Genomic DNA, 19,358 nt, shown 5'->3' on the forward strand with positions numbered 1-19,358 from the left:
TATGCCCCACTCCCCATCCCTCAGCCCCATTAATTTTTTAATAGTGGTTTTTTGTTTTTAAAATGTGTATATTTTGGGGGCATCGCCATCCCCAAATCCTCAAGATTGGGGCATGAACAATGGACTAAAGTAGACATTATTAAAGTAGACATAATAGACTTACTATTACTCTAGTACTGGAAGAACTCCTATCATTGATACAAAGGCAGTGACCACAAGAGGTACTGAGGGATGGGAGAGCAATGAATAAGAGTAATGTGAGGGCATTTTCAGGACATTGGAGTTGTCTTGCATGACATTGCAATGACAGATACAGGCCATTGGATATTTTGTCATAATCTACAAAATTGTGCAGGGCAGAATGTAGACTATATCATAAAATGTAATCCATGGTCAATAGCTGTGCTTCAACATGGGTTTGTCAATTTTAACAAATGTAACACAGTAATGAAGGATGTTGATAATGTGTGAAAGTGTCAGAGGGATAGGGAGTGGGGCATATGAGAATCCCTTGGATGTACCATTTTTATATTCTAAAGCTTCTTTAAATAAATAAATAAATAAATAATTTTTTTAATGGAAAAACAAAAAATACCCATAGATGCACTCTCACCATTCCTGCTATCCCCATACTAGTTCAAGCAAAGGCAATTTGAGAATAACTGTGGGAGAAAAGGAAGAAGGAAGATGGTAAACAGTCATTAGGATGTTACAAAGCTTCTGCTTAAAGAATAACCCCAAGCAGAGTGAAATAATAAAATATGTATCTGGAATTTCAGATCATGGATTATTGGGGAAGTATTTCACACTATGTACAAATTTTAAGGGTTGGTTAGTTATAAAGGAACAGAATGTCGACAGCAAAAATAGTGGATTTGGGGAGTCCCGGAGTCAAGCCATCCACAAAAGCAACAAAGAAAATGACAAAAATAGTAGAATAAAATTGTTATGAATTCTGGAATCTAACCAAAATCATACAGCAAGAAGGGGAACTTTGAATCAGGTGAGGGAAAGAGAAAAAAAAAATAAAGCAGGTGAAACGTGTCAGAGAGGTTTGGGTTATTTTCCTTTACCCTGGTCCCATTCTGCTCACCACCTTGGTATGGCTTTGAAGACAACAGCCTGAATTTCTGTTACAATAACCGATACCAGAGGGAGCAGAAAGGACCTTTTTCAGAGAGGCTTCTGGTTGACTGTTTTACTTGGATGGCAAATCCATGGAGGTCCGTCTCCAAGGACCTGCATATATTTCACCTAAGGGAACTCTGGGTGCTCAGGTGGTTACCCGAGAGGTATTCACCCAGAACATTTAAGACAAATAGACTAGTTGATCCCACATGGCTCACAGGAATACACTGGGGCAGCAAAACACTAAGACGAATGTTTTGGAGGAAGGCTGAGGAATGAGGTGCTTTGGCTAATAAGATCCTTGAAAAGCTGCAATATATTCCTGGTTATGTACAATCTATGTATATAGAAGGACTGGGTACATGTATAAAAAGGACCCGAGAACAACCTAAGCACTCATTTCTGGTTTACTATTAAGATTTGTACCAACAGGACATGTGGAGTTGTGGAGTCATAAACTGAGTGTTGAAGCCATGTTGCAGTGTATACATACCACATATCTGCAAGGACTTTTAAATTTATTGTTGATTTTAGGCATATGTGGAAATTTCTGTCCATTCACTGTCTGGCCAGTAAGCTACCGGGACAAGAGATTTTAGTGACTATCCATGACAAATTGTACTGACTTCACACAATTAGTGCTAAGAAGTGACCAAACGAAGAAAAACAACAAGCAGTCACAACAAACCCTGGATGCAGGAAAATCTGATTTTCAGACTGGCCACCTTAAAATAGTCAAAAGATCCAGTTTTATGGGCATGGAGTGTACCAAGAACGAATGTCCCACACACAAGAGAAAAGACAATTAATAGAAAATATCCTTCAGTTATAAAACAGAGTTATACATTACAGATTTTTAATATGCTCAATGATAAAAGGAGAATATGAGGATGGTGTCTCAGTAAGCAGAGAATATCAGTAAAGAGGCAAAAATGTAAAATCAACTGAAATAGAAATTCTGGGGCTGAAAAGTTCAGTCACCGATATGAGAACTTCTCTAGAGGTTGTCAACATTCGTCTCCCTGACTGAAGACCTGAGCCACTCTTTGAGCAGCCTGGTATGTACAACTTCCCCAAATCCTTCTTCAACTAAATTGTGTCCATTCTGTAAGATGTGTCAATGAGACTTTCTCTTTTTCATGTGAATTTTACTGGTCACTATGTTGAGTAAATTGTCATACCCTTGTTCATGCTTAACTCAATGTAGATCCTATGATTTAGGGTATATAGAGCAGGGGACATGGTGAGTTATTTATTCTTCCAGAGGGCACTCTTTCCTTCTGAGAACCCAAGACTGCACCCAGCCTAAATGAAAATTCCCCAAAGGAAGGACACAGTACTGTTCTCAGAGATATTTTACATCTTTGCCTCTGAGTTACCATGAGAATTTCAGGAAAATGATGGCAGCCATTAAGAGGGAGAATTAGAACCCCTTTTTCTGTGAACCCCAATATTCCTCAGAGTATCCCAGAAATTCCTACATATCTAAAGCAACCAGATCCATAACAAAGCCCTCCTCCTGTTCTATAAATTAATCAATCCCAATCTCACCATAGAGAAAGTTGTTCGTTTTGCATCATCTAGCCACTTGCTGATGCCATATAAATTGGAGCATCTGTTTTTCCATTTCTGTAAAAAAGAAAAAAAAAAAAAAGTCAGTTGGGATGTTTATAACTATAATACTGAACCTGTAGTTCCCTGTGGGTAGTATTGGTATTAGAACAATATTTAGTCTTACCATCCATGAACAATGGATGTCTTGCCATTTGTTTAAGTCTTCTTCAGTTTCATTCAGGTATGACTGCTCTTGTTCAAGTGCTTTACACTTTCAATAAATTCATTCCTAAATATTTTATTCATTAGAGGGTAACTGAATGGATTTTTTTTTTAAATCCATCTTAGACTTTTTTTTTTTTTACCATACTATATAAACAGAACTGACATTTGTGTGTATTATCTCATACAATGCAAGTTTGCTTAATGTCTGTATTTGTTCCAGTAGTATTTTTGTGGGTTCTTTGGGAATATCTATTAAAAGATCATGTCATCCGTGTATCAGAATAGCTTCCTTCTTCAGTTCCATTTTTCTTGCCCAATTCCTCTGGCTAGAACTTCCGGCATAATGCTGCATAGCAGTGATGAAAGTGAGCAAATTTATCTTGTTGTCATGGCAAAAACTTTCAGTATTTCACAATTGAATATAATGTTTGCAGTGGATCATATAGACACAGCTGTGAAGAGAATGGAATGACTTCCACAAATGACCCTCCACTCAGTGAGCCGCAGAAAGTCCCCAGTTTATAGGAAGGCTGTGCGCACACTTCAGAAATCCTGGAATGTGAGTTAATTGTAGGAGACCTACATTTTTATGGTTTTGAAGAACGTAATTCTTAATAATGTAAAAGTGTCCCACTTTCATAATAAGATCATGGTAGAATATGTCTGAAATGTCTTTTATGTATTCTTAAATTTTAAAATTCAGTAAACCATATCAAGCAAAGTTTTTCTTTCTAGAAGTTATTTATAAAACATTACTTTTAATGAAGGAGAGACAAGTATTAAGGACATCCTTGGAGACCATGGGAAATAGAACTATTACATTGGGGGATGCTGATGTATGTGTCTGATGATAAGTATATACCATATGGTGGTAATATTGCAGACCTGATATGAATGACAGTGAACCTATGTCATTGTGACTCTAAAGCAGCAGCATTTTTAAAAAAAATTCACTGAATATGAACTGCCACTGCTAACACCAAATATGTATGAATATTGATTTAAAACTGGGGAGGAAATTAATAATTCTGAATTCAAATGACTGAAATATGGAGTATAAAAACAAAGAAATTTCCATGTAAAATAAATATAAGTAGCTAAAATATAAATGATTATAGAAATAAAACAGATAAATAGGCAAATATAATTCAGAAATGAAATACAACGCAAGATATCTAATGGAAAATCCCTTACAGATAATTAATTTTCAACCTATATGGGCATTTATAGAAAATGACTAGATTTTGGCAACGTCAGGTAAAAGATGTTTCACTTCAAGTAAAGAGTATATATGAAAAGGAATATTCACTAGTCAGATGAAGAAAGAAAATGATAGGTGCAATAGAGGTGATGAGAGTAAAGTCCCATGGTTAAGAGAGGTAGAATTGAAGCATCTGGAAGTACCAGGAAGAAAGATTTTGTACTTTAAAAAATTTCATTAAAAAAATCTAGGAAGACACACTTATCTCTGTTCCTGGGAAAGCTAATTTGAATTGCACTTCTATAATTTTTTCTAATTATATGAATACGAAGAAAAAAATCACATTATTTTCATGTAACAAAGTAATTTAGGGAGAAATGGAATACAGAGTAGCCACAACAAATGCATGAAAGGCCTTCTTCATTATGTACATTATGTCCTGAAAAATGCTTTCTCAAAAGTAAATAAAAGGCATTTAGAAAATGAGATAATACATAAGATGTCATAAATTAAAAATAGAAAATCAAACAACGATTGGGATGACATCAGAAAATAAGAAAAATATCAGTTCAAAATTGAATTGTAATGCATAATAAATAGAATGACCAGAAATGGTTAAGTAGAAAGCAAAAGGAAAAGCAGATAGTGTTTAAAAGAAATTTTGTGGAGAACGTAAAAGATTTGGGGGAAAAAAAGTAAAAGAATGACAAATGGCATAGTTGGTCTAATACCTGAACACTGGAGTGTCTCGAAATCCAAAAGCAAATCCAAATCCAAAGCAAATCCAAAAGCAAAGACTTGAAAGAAATGCTAAAAAATTACAATTTGTTTTTTTTCCCCCTCTGGAAGGAAATTCTTTGACGCTGCGTGTCAGAAGTGCGTGCTGTGCACTGACTCGGAAGGACTAAAAGCAAGGGATATTCTAGGAAAATTAACCAGGTTAACCAAAATGTGAAAACATTTACACTCATATCATGTGAAGGAATTAGAATCTCATCAGTGTTTTGGAGAACAAGATTTTGTGCCAGATGCAAATGGGGTAACATTTGTGGAATGAAATGTGAATCATGGTTTTATACACAGCAACACCGCAGTGTAAGTGAAAAAGGCCCTGAAATTCACGTTATCCTGCTAGACCAAGATGAGCATTTTTGGCATGACCCATACCAGGTGACTGAACATAGTTCAGTAAATGAAATTTTAAAAACCCATTGACAGGAGGGCTTATGATAAGCTGTCAGTTTCCAGTTATTTTTTCAACAAACACTCAATGAGGATTCCATGAGTGAGTGTTTCACCTTGGTGGGAGCCAATACGGAGACCAGATATTATAATTCATATAGCTCTAGCATTGCTTAGGGTACTTATCAGTATATTTATTTATTACATAAAGAATAAGAAATATAAGTAGTAAAGGTACAAAAGTTGTTTCATATGGCATATAACATTAAAAGTAAAACTTATTTCTAAGACTTCGTCTCAGTCTTTGGATTAAAAACTAAAGTGCCACTTAGTTGTTCATTCATAGTGGAGTAGAAGGGTGAGCACATAAGTGTCGCCAAGCGCCATAAGATCTCCAGTTCTACTCAGCTTCAGGCTGAGGTCTCCAGCTCAGCATCCTTGTAGCAGTCAGTTGTAGGATCTGCAACACAAATAGAGGATCTGGACTCACTCAGGTGGCACAGAGGTGGTCGGAGCTTGGGTTTCCCTGAGGTGGTTTGTAGGACTCAAAAGTTATCTCAGACCAACCCTGGAGAGGTGATCTTTGGCCCATGATATCCCACGAGCCAGATCCAGAGGGACTGAATTCCTACTGCTGCTGTCTGCATAGGGTGCTGTCTGTGACTAAGAGTGTCTCTAAATTTCCAGGCAATGGGCTGTGACCTGATTGCTAGATTGGGCACCTTTCAAGTGAATGTCCTCTGGAGAACGAAACTGATGCAGAAGAAAAGGTGGGCTCAAGTCCTCTAGAAAGAAAAGGCAGAGGCCCATCTCCCTGGGCCAGGTGAGGGGCAGGAATTCTGAAGGGAGAGGCGTGGAAGCGATAACCTTGCTCCCTCCACCCTGGTCCTCAACAGCATCCAGTGGTGAAAGCCTCAGATCAAAAAGGGACCGATTCCTGGAGCTCTTTCCCTAATTAACAGTTTCATTCTAAATCAAACACTGAGCTTACTGGGCAACCCATTTTAATATAAAGTGACTGTGACGCCAAAATCATATAGTTTCTTACATTAAGATATTCCAACATGTAAGTATTACAAAACACTCATCATAATCTAACAAGAGTTATTACTTAAACAATATAAAATAAATAAGGGGACTTAAGTAACATGCAGTCCTCTCTGATTTTCTCATTCCTAGCAAGCCCTGCAGGGAGATTTCCTTTGTGCTTTGTGTTTGTTTGAATTCTACATACATGAATAAATTCTAAAGAAGTACAGCTTGAGAAAATGAGTGTGAGCTGAAGTGGGACGAGGAAGGAAACTACAGAGGCTTAGGACCCCAAGGCTTGGGCAGCTGTGACTCAGGTCCCACTGAGGTAGAAAACAGGGCCTCAGTAGCTACCCTGTTTGCCTGAGAGTGACCCCACTGTTCTGGGTTCTGGATTGAATAATGGGCAGCCATAAACTCATGCTTTCATCCTCATCTGCACACCTTTGGATGTGAACTCATCTGTGAATAGGGTCGTCAGAGATCTTACTAGTGAAGGGGAGGCCAACCTGCATCTGGGTGACCTTAATCCTATACGCTTGGAGTCCTTCCAAAGAGAGGAAGACTAGACAAATTCAGAGCAGGAGCACTGGGAGACAGATGAAGACAGATGATCAGGTGATGGAAGCAGAGGTTGAGTTATGTGTTGCTGGCAGCATCAGGGAAAGCATCATCATGCTGACACCTAGATTTTGCTTCTAATCTCCTAAACTGACTGTCAATTCCTGTGTTTACCCCAGTTAATCACTGGTATCAGATAAAGCAGCCCTGACCAACTAACTCAGGCTAATTCACCCCTTCCCTGTGAGAACTGGTGGCACTCTAGGTCACTCCACAGTGTACACCACACTCAGTAAGAAAGACAGGAGGATTTGGCAGGCCTTAGGTGGACTGGGAGGGCAAACTTTGGTCCTGAAGAGGGCTAGAGCCCTCTCCTACAAATTAAGGAGCCAAGGGAAGGCATAGCTGATCAGCTTTAGGGCTTACATGGAAAGCACTTCTACTCATGGGGAGAGATTCTCAGGGCACCCTTCACTTGCCTGTGCTCATTTTCCCCCTCAGATTCCTATCTCCGCCTCCATATTCACACACAGCTGCAGGCACTCCAGCAAGCTCCTCATGAACGCTGAATTTCCTGAAGTGGCAAAGAAAGTTAGTGCATGTGGACTTGTTTCCCTTCCCTCTTCATCCTACCCACTACTCCACACTAACATCTCTTCTTCCTCTTCTTCCTCTTCTTCATCTCTTTTTACATCATTGATTCCTTCTGTGCATTCCCGGAAAAGAAGGTCGATGTAAACAGACTCCTCCTCCTCAACGAGTGTAGACAGCTGCAGGGTAGAGAACACACTTGCTTTTCCAGAGCCATATGTGGAGGAACACGGCAGTGAAGGGAGAGCCCATCCCAGAACAAACTTCCCAGGGGCCAACCCCACATGATGTGGGCCAATGCTTCAGACTTCAGCACAACTTCTCGCCTGGGCCATTCAGGGACACACCAGTTGATTTATGGTGCATAGTAGGGTTGGAAATCCATGCAATGTTAAAACACAGTAGGTGAAGAAGGTGGAGAAACATCTTAAAAACATTGCCAATTGTATAACCTCACCTTCCTGGAGGCTACCAGGGCCTTTGAGATGACAATTGTAAAAGGAGGGGGAAAGAGAAGAGCTACGAAGAAATGCTTACAAAGAAGAAACAGGAAGATTTTAAAATTAGGCAAGAAGAGGAAATAAATTACATGCATATTGCCATTCTCTACGTCTGACTCTTCTGAGTCCGAGAAAAACGCCTCTGAGTGAACCATTGCGGTGACCGTGATAGGGTGACCTTGCAAAAGGAAAGGAGAAAGTTAGGGTTCAGGGGAGAATTAGAGCCCCTATTGTCTTTGTCATACCGTGACCTGAGCTTGGCACCCAATTCTGTCTGTATCACCCCAACTTTCTTTGGGCCTCGATAACGTCTCCTGTGCCCTGTGTGGTTGGCCTAATGTCAACAGGGTCCGTTTACCAGACCTCATATACTATAATTCTGGGGAGGAATGCCCATTTCCTCCTTGTCCTCAAAGAAGGCAGGCATATTCTCTATGTCTTGCTAAGCATGATGTTGGTTTCCTTTCCATCATCTTGCCTCAGAAACTCCCTGCCTCTCCTCTCTCCCAATACTGCTTATTTCCTTTATTCTTGTCTTCCATTCACATTGTTTTTCCTTATGAGAACACAGGGGAATGATCAAGTGTACCATGCCACCCTCTCCAATCAATGGATTGGCCAATTACCAATTCAACCAATTCCAGATGCAACACTCGGGATCTGGAGTTGAATCAGATCTTGTGGAAGAGAGCTACCACCAACCCCCAAAATCAAGTGATTTTTGAAGTGTCTGGTATGGCTTTAGGTGTGAAGCAAACATTCTGTCCTCCCAACATCTCCATAGGTTCCAAAAAAAGCGATTTAGAGAGGATTAACAGGAAATTAGACATAAAGTAACTTGTCCACGTTCCCTTATCTTGCAGGTGTGTTAATAGCCTTGTGTAGAATGTGTGGCCATTTAAATGAATTGAGCCTTCTAGGTTTCATCAAGCCTTCTTAGGCCTGAGTACCTTGGGTGCTTTGAGAAGCCTGCGGAAAGGCACAGGGAGAGAAAGGAATATTGCTTGAGAAACAGGGCACTGCTGACCATAGCACTGAACTCACAGTGCAGGAGGAAACCTGTGGCCCTGCTGCCAAGAGGCTCTGATTTGGGCATACTCAATTCCAGAGCACCAGCCCCGTAGGACTGTGAGAGCCAGTGTGTGAAACAAGTCAGCGGCCCATTCACACAAGTCCTCAGAAAGCCTGCTGGGCTTTGGAAGCTCTTCTGGGGCAACTGGAATCAAACCATTCTCAGTCGTAATTAAATTTAGGTTTCCAAACTACACTGGCATTTTGCATTTGGGTAGGAAGTGCAAAATAGTAGTGAGTTCAATAATGTGCTTTAGCCACACCTCTCAGGGACACAGGTACATGCTAAGCCCAGAGAAAATGTTCTTCATGGCTTCCAACCCATGGTTAACCTTTAAAGCAGGATCCGCAGTAAGGATGGAACATGAAGAAAGTTAAAACTAGATCTAAAAGTGCACGGGATGAGGCCCTACTTCTCAGGTGCCGTCTGTCACTAGCTAAAAACACTTTGTCCCAGGTCCAGGTGAGAACCTGACCCGCTCCATTGAAGTTCAACACTTAAATCCAAACCACGATTTCTTGTATCAGTTACTATGGGATGCTAAGCAAAGGAAACCAAAGTTTTGTTGTCAGACTGTTGAGAAGACATGAAAAAACTAACCCATGGGAAGTTAATTTTTAAAAAAATACATGGAAAGTTCATTTAACACACAACACACACAAAGCTCACGGTCATTATATCTCCTACTTTTATGTTATTGAAAACGAAAAGATGAAAGCAGGCCCTCATAAATATTTCCTATACTTTCTAATGTCATGCCCCCTTCCATAGACTCCAAGGCACCAGGTATAACTACTGATCTTGGTATCTTCTCCATTGGATCCTTCCTTGAGAATTGTAACCTACCTGGATTGTCGTCTTCGTCATCGCTGCTAGTGGAGTCATACTTGCGGTCCGCAAGCCAGTCTTTAGGAAAACAAAGATCCGCAGGAACGTTATTAAGGATTGGGCCACTCCCATCCCTCCCTTCTTCCTTGAGACCTTGCTGGCTACCATAGGAAAACCCAGCTCTCTGCCCTGGGTTCTAAGACCTTCCTGGGCCCCTCTGGAGCCTGAGGCCTTAGCAAGAAAGTGCAAAGTGCTTGCAAGTGAGGGAGAGGAGGGGAAGGTATCAGCTCTCAACTTCTCACTCCCTTATTTAGCTGGAAAATAGAGCACTGACCTCCAATCTTGTCACCCTGAAATTATGACTCTTTGGACATGCTCTGTCTTAGATGAGTTCAAAGCACAGACCTAGTGCTAGACTCTGGGTTGCTGCCTTGGGGAGCATTTTGTGAGGATGCACATGTTCCCTTCTGCATCATCCCTACCACAGCTACCAGCACAAATGGGTATTGGGCTTTAGCAAAACTGCAAAAACTAGAATCTGCTCTAGATGCCCTGGCTGTGTGAACTAAAATGACAAATGTTGACAAATTCATAGCAGAACTTTAGAGACTCTGCCAGGCAGAAGAGACTTGAAGAAAATGTGTGGATTAGGAGTCAAAGCACCTAAAATCTCAAGTTCTTTGGACTGTATCCATTAAATGTCCAGTTCTGAAGACTTTTCTTCACCTTCTCAAAACTGCCCTGTCTCATACGTTAATGAATGGACATGTATGTCTGCCTTTCTTTCATCCTGACCACTCGAAGTGCTATGAGGTATAAGTAAAGCCTTATAAAGCTTATTATTAAGCCAAGACATATTATTACATCCCAAAAAAAGGGTCCTGTACCACATTTCCGTCCCTGTAGAGCTTCATGAAAATTTTCTTTGATGTTGATGAATTATTCTTGAGTTATTGAGGTATACTTGACATATTGTAAGCCACACTACATATTGTAAGCCACACTAACGTAGTACATAATTTGATAATATTTGACATATATATTTATCCATGAAGAGATACTGATGGGATTTATTACAAAGAAAGTTGACACTAGTCGTTGTGCTGTTTGGTGTTTGAAAAATCCAGAAAACTCATTAAAGACTCACATTTGTACACATGCCCATTGAGAATCAAAACATGTATTCTGAGAATCACATCACAAACATACACATGTAAACCCACACCACTTCCATGCAGACAAACACAAGCCAACTAATCAGTACTCAACTTCTTAAGAAAGACAACCCTAGTTCTTACCTGGAATATCCATTTCATTCACCACACCCAAATCCTTATTCCCTCAAGGAGGTTGTCATCAGGAACCTCTTTAAACTCAATCGACAAGGAAGATTCATGTTTTTCAATATCTGAACTTTTTCTCAGCAAATGTAGGATTTCAGAATACTTACCATTGTTGCTTGCTCTTGGGACTGGCTGCAATTTTACAGAGAAGATAATGCCGTAAGGATCAGAACTTAATCTACAGTGCTACAAGAGGCTTGTGTTCTCTTGGTGACTTTAGAATACAAGAGGGAAAGAAGGAAGTTAAGGAAAACCAAAAGCAGGTGTAAAGCATGAACAGTCCTGGATGATGCATTTTTCAAGTCCATTTTGATTACTAAGTACAAAATTCTTAATTCCAGGTGAAAAAATTTCTGCTAAAGAATGTCCTCCTGCCATATGGTTTATAACCTGATGCTGCCATTTATGATTGCCCCCTTCAAACTGGGATTAGCTCCTAATACATGCCCACTGAACACTGACGCACCAAGCATTTGAACCTCTCATCTATATTGTACGTGGTCAAATTTTCGTAACTGAATTGGATTAGAAATGAAAGAAGCCAAGAATGCAGTGGTTCTATCTCAGATAAAGAAAGTTGGCCTTACCTTGGTGTAAGTAAATGGAGTGTGCTCTATTGCCTGGGCACTCAGAAGTTCCTCCAGGAGGCCCTCCGGGAGAGCTAGGAGAACAGAGGAATAGCATCAGTACATTGGGGTAGTTGCTCTGGGTTTAGTCAAGAAGCATTGCTTGACTTGGACGAGGGATTAGAATAACAAGGAGGCAGGTATTCAGCAAGCCTAAGTGAGCTGCTAAGGAGTGGAAGGAGGGCAACAGGGAGGAGCAGCAATACAAAGGGAAGCAGTCCTTGGCACTGTAGCTAAAGACATCCCAAAGCACCATAAAAGGAACCTGCAAAGGTACTAAAGAAGAGGATGTTGTTCAATGACAGTTTCTTACCACTCCTCCTGCCCATTTTGAAGCCCAATGTTATTGTTGAACTTTGAACATTTAAATACTTGTAAAGTGTGCAACTATCATGGGATATGAACAAAAACCCAACCCACCCAAGGGGAACACAACTGCTGAAAGTACTGTACAATGTGGACATTTTTCTTCCTCTAAAACAGAAGGACCCCTCTATTATGCCCACATGGAAGGTAAAATCAGGATGCTTTCCACAGTAAAGAAAGCATGAAACCCCTAGTTTAAATATCTAGATATTTTTAAAAAAGAAGTAAAGTGATACCAAAATACATACCGTTTTCACTTACTCCTGAAGCCACCTACAATTAGAGAAATGAAAACACTCTGAGGACTGGAGCAGGCTGTATAGTGTTTGCACAGTTGGTTTACTCTCTTGCTGCCTTTAGAAAACTAGGTGGGAAACGGGTTGAGATGAAGGCCCAAAAAGTAATTGTAACAGACACTTGTGGAAAGACACAGCATTTCCTGTTTTATGCATCTCTCCCATCTATTGAGGAGGAAACCTAGCCCTGTAATGTAGGGGGGACTCCTTGAAGTTCCTCTTGAAGCAGAGATGTTAGTAAAAGTTTCCAAATGAACACTCTCCTGACTAAGGAAATCATAGACATCACCTATAATTATTTGGTCTGATTTTCATATCTGAACTCAATTGGCAAATAAAACAAAGAAAAAAAAATAAAAACCAAAAAAAAACTTAAAATCAGCAATTTGACAACAGAGAAAGAATGGGTGACCATACCTTGGAATTTGATGGAACCTCCTCATCTTCCCTCTCACTGGGGGACTCATCCAGCAGGCCCTTAGGGGTTCCCGGGAGGACACAGAGTAAATGTCAATACATTGGGCGGTGTTCATGGGTTACTCAGGGACCTACCCTGACACTGCAGGGGGCAAGAAAATAGGGACCTGAGGGGTAATAAGTCTGTAAAAATATGTTGCTGGGCCATCCTCCTTGGTGGAAGAAGGATGGTAAAGGAGAAGAGGAACAGGAAAAAAATGAGAAATGAAAACTTTTTGTCTGTGTACCTAAAGGTACCCAAATTCAACATGATATATTCAATCTAAAAATAGTATTAAACAGATGGTATTACTTACAGAGCTCCATCACTTTTCCTTCCTGTTTTTTTTAATAGTTGTGTTTTTATTATTTTCTTTACGATTTACTTTTTATTTCTCTCCCCTTCCCCCCCCCCCCATTGTCTGCTCTCTGTGTCCATTCACTGTGTGTTATTCTGTGTCCACTTATATTCTTGTCAGCATCACTGGGAACCTGTGTCTCTTTTTGTTGTGTCATCTTGTTGCGTCAGCTGTCCGTGTGTGTGGTGCCACTCCTGGGCAGGCTGCGCTTTCTTCATGCTGGGAGGCTCTCCTTATGGCGCACACTCCTTGTGTGTGGGGCTCCCCTATGTGGGAGACAACCCTGCATGGCACTGCACTCCTTGTGCGCATCAGCACTGCACATGGGCCAGCTCATCACACGGGTCAGGAGGCCCTGGGTGTGAACCCTGGAACTCCCATGTGGTAGGTGGGCGCTCTGTCCATTGAGACAAAATCTGCTTCCCCCTTCCTGTTTGGAATCTAGACTTGTCAATGCCCTTTTGAACTTTCCAAGGTCATTTCCATCTCCACTAATTCAAAGTGCTCCTACTACAATACTAATCTGTTGTGTAGTGTTTTATTTATTCATTTATTGGTTGACTGGATTTAATTCTAGACAAGGTATTCTTTTGTATTGAGTCACTAACATGTGTCATAAAGATAATATTTATAGGGTTTGTCATAGTACTCATGGACTACCATTTAAAAGTACCCAATGTTCATATGATATTTTTCCTTCATCTTCCTTTTCATTACCATGTTTTTGTATTCATTGTGTGATGTGCCTCTCCATGATTATATGAGCCATCCCACAGTGGGAGAGTTAGGATCGATTGAAGGTTGAGCATGAATCTCTGTGCTAGCTATAAGGGAAACTTGAAATAAGAATGATGAACATGAACCTAATGGCTAAGAGGGAATTTGAGTTCTTACTCATTACTCTTCCTCAAATGAGCAGCTCACAGAATGATTTTTTTTTAATGGCTTATGGTGATAACGTTATTAAATAGATGAAAATATCTCTCCAATCCTTGTCTGTCTGCTCGGGCCATGTGCTGAGCTGTGACCCAGTACTGGCAGCGATTGGCAAGCTTGTCCCACTGAAACCTCACGAGTCTGAGAGTCTGTGAGTTTACCAGCAACATGTGGGGCTCTCTATGTGTTTTTCACACTAATAACTGTGAATAAGTATCTTGTAAAATGCACCTGCTAACCTGTGTTATGTGACCCCTGTGAATATCTAATACATGAGTGTCATGTTTAGGAAATGCCATGGGCACCTACATTTATATAGGCAGTGGAAATTCCTTCATTGTCACTAGTGACCCATACCTGTGATTAGGTAATATTCAGTAGTTCGGAGTAGTAGTATAGGGGTTACATGCCTCAGTCCAAATCTTGTCTCTACAACTTAGGAATTTGAAATCTCGGGTCATTAACTTATGCCCCTCAGAACCTGGCTGTAAGGGATAGGGAGAGTTTACATAATTCCAGGAATGATTCTAGTGAGATGTTTACAGGTTATTATATGCAATATGTGCTGTGGTAATGTGATGGTGTTTTAGAAAGGTTTCAATGACAGTTGTCCTGTGTATGTTGGACCCTTCACTTAGGGAAACACACAGCAATGCCCCAACACACACCTTCTCAATCCCTCCAATAGGCTTCGCTCATACACACTCCATGACTGCCATAGACACAAATCCATTCGAGTGAAGTGAATACATCTACTGAGTGAACAATAGAGCATGACCACATTCCTTATCAGGAGGCATTAATGTTTAATGTTTAACCATACCTCAAAAAATCCCACCAGTAACTGGAACCACCCTGGCTTTCCAGGCAAACCTAGGATCAATGCCCTGCTTGTCTAATCCAAAATTACCTCAATTCAGCAATTCTAGATATGTACCTGTTTGACTTTCTCCTGGGGCCACCTGCAATTAGAGAAAACCTTATGAGGATCAGATCATGTTTCAGCTGTTTGCAAAGGATTTTTGCTTGATTTGCAGTATTAGAAATTCAGATGTGAAGTAGGGGTCAAGCAAACCTGATGAGCAGGTGTAGCAGACACACCAAGAAAGGCATGAGCTTTTCCTGGACGCACATTTGTTAAATTCAATTTGGGTGGCGATTACAAATTCTTAATCGAAGGAGAAAAAAATTGTAGCTGAGCAAAAGCCTACTTTGTCAACTTCTGCTCCCCTTTGTGGTTGATCTCTTCAATGATGGATCAGTTAGAAGAGCCCCCACATGATGCTTCCCACCCCAAGGAAATGGAATATTTCATCTAATATGTTCATGGTTAAGTATCCTCATCTGATATCAATTACAGTGGAAGAGACCAAAAAATCAACTTTAGACCAATGACTAGTAAGCTCACCTTGGCTTTAAATGGGACCTCTTCATCCTCTTGATCACTTGGAAGTGCCCCCATCAGTTGTTCCTGGTCTTCTAGGATGACACAGAATGACTCAACACATTGTGTGTGTTTCTCATAAATTTCAAAGTAAATTTACAGCCTTGGACAAGACTCTTAACTGTGTAGAGGAGGTAGTTTATCAAGCATGCTGAGAACTGCTGTGGGACCATCTTCCATCATGAAGGAAGGATGCAAAGAGAGCAGCCAGAAAGAAACAAATATATATCCCTAGCTCTGAAGCTAATATCAACCTAAACCTTCTGACCATACCCAGTGTACAAATGGCACTGAAAAACATGCTATGCTTCAGTGCCTGAGTCCCACCATCCCTCCTCTTTATAGTATATCTCAACTTAAGTGCCAGTATCTTCTGGACAACTGCAAATGAATTTCATCTCCACGCCACATATACAGACACAGCATTTACCATTTGTTCTACAGAAATTTATCACTTGATTAGAAGCAAAGTATTCTGGTGGTCTGGATTCCATTCCATGTAATGCATTCTATTGCATTTATTCACTAACCCATTGGGATAAAGATAACATATCACAGAAGATTGGGAATACTAAAATCTTACATTTAAATAGCAACACTTATTAATTCCAGTCTTTCTTTTCCACACCAAGTGTGTGTAGCCATTGAAATATTGACCGTGCATCATTGGCCATCAAATATGGGATAGCCATTATGTAGGGACATACAGATTGAGTGTCAACACCCACAAATGCAGCTCTTTAGGAACGTTTCCACAAGGGGTTTGGACACCAGGTTAAGAACCAAGATGTGTCTGCATTCTTATTTTTCAAAGACCATCTTGTGGGACTCGTGATTTGAGTGCCTATCGTGTCCTTTGGGATGATGCTGTCATATGTACTAGATTGTCTTCCCGATGCCTATCTGCTTCGGGTAAGTTCCTGAGCTGTGACCTCAATCCAGTTATCATGGATCACGTCATCCTATGTGATGCCTCATGACTCTCAGAATTTGGAGCTGCTCATTAGCATGTATGATTACTGTGTCCTTTGAGCACTAATAACTGTATCAAAGTCTGTGGTAGCCAGCACAGGTACTTGGCCTAGGTCATGTGACCACTGAGGCTACTTTATAATGATGGGCAGTTTTGGTCTCTTTGTAGGCTCATGTAATTCTGGTGTATGCATATATACAGATGCTGTAACTCCCTTGTATGGTTTCTAGTAAGCAGATGGTTGAGTGGCAAGTTCAGGTCTGTAACTCAAAGTATTATGACATGTGACTAGGTTCCCATTTAGTACCATCCCATTAGCAGTGCAAGAGCTTGGGATATTCACCTTTGCCCTCAGTTTTCCATCTGTGTTGTGGTCATAGAAAGCAAACCCCAGGTCCAGCTTTGGTGAGTGTGGAACAAGTTCATGTACATAGAACGTACAGTGGTGATGGGGTATATTTGAGAAAACTGTCCCTGTTGTCCCTGGTAATTGTCCAGTCTAAATGGGATATAACATCTGGGAAACTGCTCATGGTTGCCCCCATATGCACACACACAAAGTCAAAATTACACCACAGAAACTCACACTAGGCCCCCCAAACCCCCATGCATGCAAAGCCTGCACAACCTAAAGAGACCACAGACAAAACCACAGACTGTAGGAACAAGGGCAGATTCCCTTCAGAGAAACCATTTCATCGTCACCATGATGCTTTGTCCAGGATGTCCCCAGCTGAAGGTTTTCTGGAAGTTCCTTATTTCCCCTCTGTTTTACCCTCGGATGTGGGATTAGCACAGAATACCTACCGTTTTCACTTTCTCTGGAGTTCCCCTGGAATTGCAAAAAAGAAAACACTATGAGGATCCTATGATGTCGAGTAGCATCTTCTCAGGTATTGGTGATTTTATGAAAACTGATAGGAAGCATTCGTAAAGTCAAAGGCCCCATAAATAAACATGGAAAATACATTAGGAATGGCTCAAGTGTTGCCTCATGGATATGACTTTCCAGACCATTTTGATGGGAGTTACAAAAGTTCAAATCCAAGCAGAATACTGGTGCTGAGGCACAAGCCCATTACCATATGCTATATAACCCGGTGCTTCAATTTCTAATGCCTTCTTTATCAGGGCTCTTTTGGTAAGAGAACCCTTCCAAATATCCTTTCCCCTGACCAGTGGCTGGTATCTATAATTCACACCATCATATATTATGATATTTACTCAATTGAAAAGGACAAATAAGAGAAAGGAATATTTCTGTCTTAGACCAAAACAGATGACCTTACCTCAACATTAGGTGGAACCACTTCATCCTCCCTGTCATGAAGAGGGTTCTCCACCAGGTCTTCCAGGGGAGCTGGGGGGGGGGGGGCACACAGAGTAACAGTCAGTACAGTGGGGTGTGGCTGATATTATTCAGGGATCTTTGCTTGACCCAGACAGGGGCTTGCAATGTGCAGGTCCGTGGTCAGGAAACAGGGACTGTGGAGTTACCCAGACACACTTCATGGAAGAAGGAGACCAAAGAGAGGAAATCATGGGCATCAGAAATAGGACCCTTGGCTTTGTAGTTAAAGAGAGTCTAAATCAGTGTGAAATAGCTCACGAACAAGTGGTCCTAAAATGTACAATATGATACAGTGATATGGCTCCAACTCTTATCTGACCCATGCTGAAATCCAGCAAAATTGCTGGAATCTCATTGACATCATGAGATACTGCTTCACCCTCACAGATCTTTGTTGACCTTGAGTTTCTCATCTGTTCTACAGGATTTTTAAAAATTTTCAACAAGTTAACATCTACATAACATAAAATTTGCCAGTTTACCCATTTTTATCTATACAATTAATTTACTGTCATCAATTAATTACATGTCCAATGTTGTGTTACCATCCCTTCAAACATTCAATTCCAAAATTTTCTCATTACCTGAAACAGAAACTGTAGCCATTAACCAATAAGCCTAATCTCCTATCTCCCTAGCCCCTGGTAATAAAGTCTAATCTCCTTTTCTTTCTCTGAATTTTCTTTTTCTTATATTTCAAATAAGTACATCGATACACTGTCTTTCTTTCATCTCTTCCTTATTTCCTCAGTATAGTGTTTTTAAGTATCATGCATATAGTAGGGTGCATCAGAACTTCTTTGCTTTGTGTGGCCCAGTCCGTGGAGATGGTTTTTTTTTTTTTTTTTTTTACTGATTCCCCTATTGCTGGACACTTGGGTGGTTTGAAACTTTTGGCCATTCTGAATGATGCTGCAACAAACACTGAGTTTTCAAATACCTATTTGTGTCCCTCTTTTAAGTTAAATTCTTTTTATACATAGACCTAGTTGTTAGATTGCTGGTCCTATGGTAATCCTGTGTTTTTCTCAATGAGGGATTGCCAAACTATTTCCCAATGTGGCTGATCCATTTTACCTTCCTTCCACCAATGTATGGGCCTTCCGGTTGATTCACAGCCTCACTTATATTTGTTATTTTTCATTTTATTTTCTCTTAAAAACATTAGCTACCCTACTGGATATAAGGGGCACCTCATCGTGGTTCTGACTGGCATTTCACTGAGGATTAATTATATTGAGTATCATTTCTTGTGCTTATTATCAATTTGCATGTATTCTTTCAAGATACATCTACTCAAGACTCAGCTAGTTTCCAACCCAGGAGTCCACACTCCA

The 19,358-nt window shown here is 40.5% G+C and overlaps 1 protein-coding gene and 1 long non-coding RNA gene across 3 annotated transcripts in view; one reads left to right on the forward strand and one right to left on the reverse strand.

Moving 5' to 3' along the window:
* Positions 1–19,358, forward strand: part of LOC139436772 (uncharacterized) — an 85,027-nt gene that overhangs the window by 26,190 nt on the left and 39,479 nt on the right. The window lies entirely within an intron of this gene.
* On the reverse strand, positions 5,464–18,024 carry LOC131274088 (uncharacterized). 2 transcript variants are annotated; one of them, XM_058279081.1, is made up of 13 exons: positions 17,960–18,024; positions 17,478–17,502; positions 15,662–15,732; positions 15,191–15,215; positions 12,920–12,979; positions 12,455–12,479; positions 11,802–11,875; positions 11,322–11,346; positions 9,890–9,949; positions 8,061–8,149; positions 7,532–7,650; positions 7,360–7,454; positions 5,464–5,750 (listed from the first exon to the last, which is right to left on the reverse strand). In XM_058279081.1, the coding sequence occupies exons 3-13, from the start codon at positions 15,685–15,687 to the stop codon at positions 5,701–5,703; spliced, it is 648 nt and encodes a 215-aa protein (XP_058135064.1). In that variant the 5' UTR covers positions 15,688–15,732; positions 17,478–17,502; positions 17,960–18,024; the 3' UTR covers positions 5,464–5,700. The 2 variants fall into 2 exon arrangements, with proteins under 2 accessions (XP_058135064.1, XP_058135065.1); XM_058279082.2 differs by having other exon boundaries at positions 15,662–15,729; positions 17,960–17,995.

Source organism: Dasypus novemcinctus, chromosome 17, assembly GCF_030445035.2.
Source record: "Dasypus novemcinctus isolate mDasNov1 chromosome 17, mDasNov1.1.hap2, whole genome shotgun sequence".
NCBI lineage: Eukaryota > Metazoa > Chordata > Mammalia > Cingulata > Dasypodidae > Dasypus > Dasypus novemcinctus.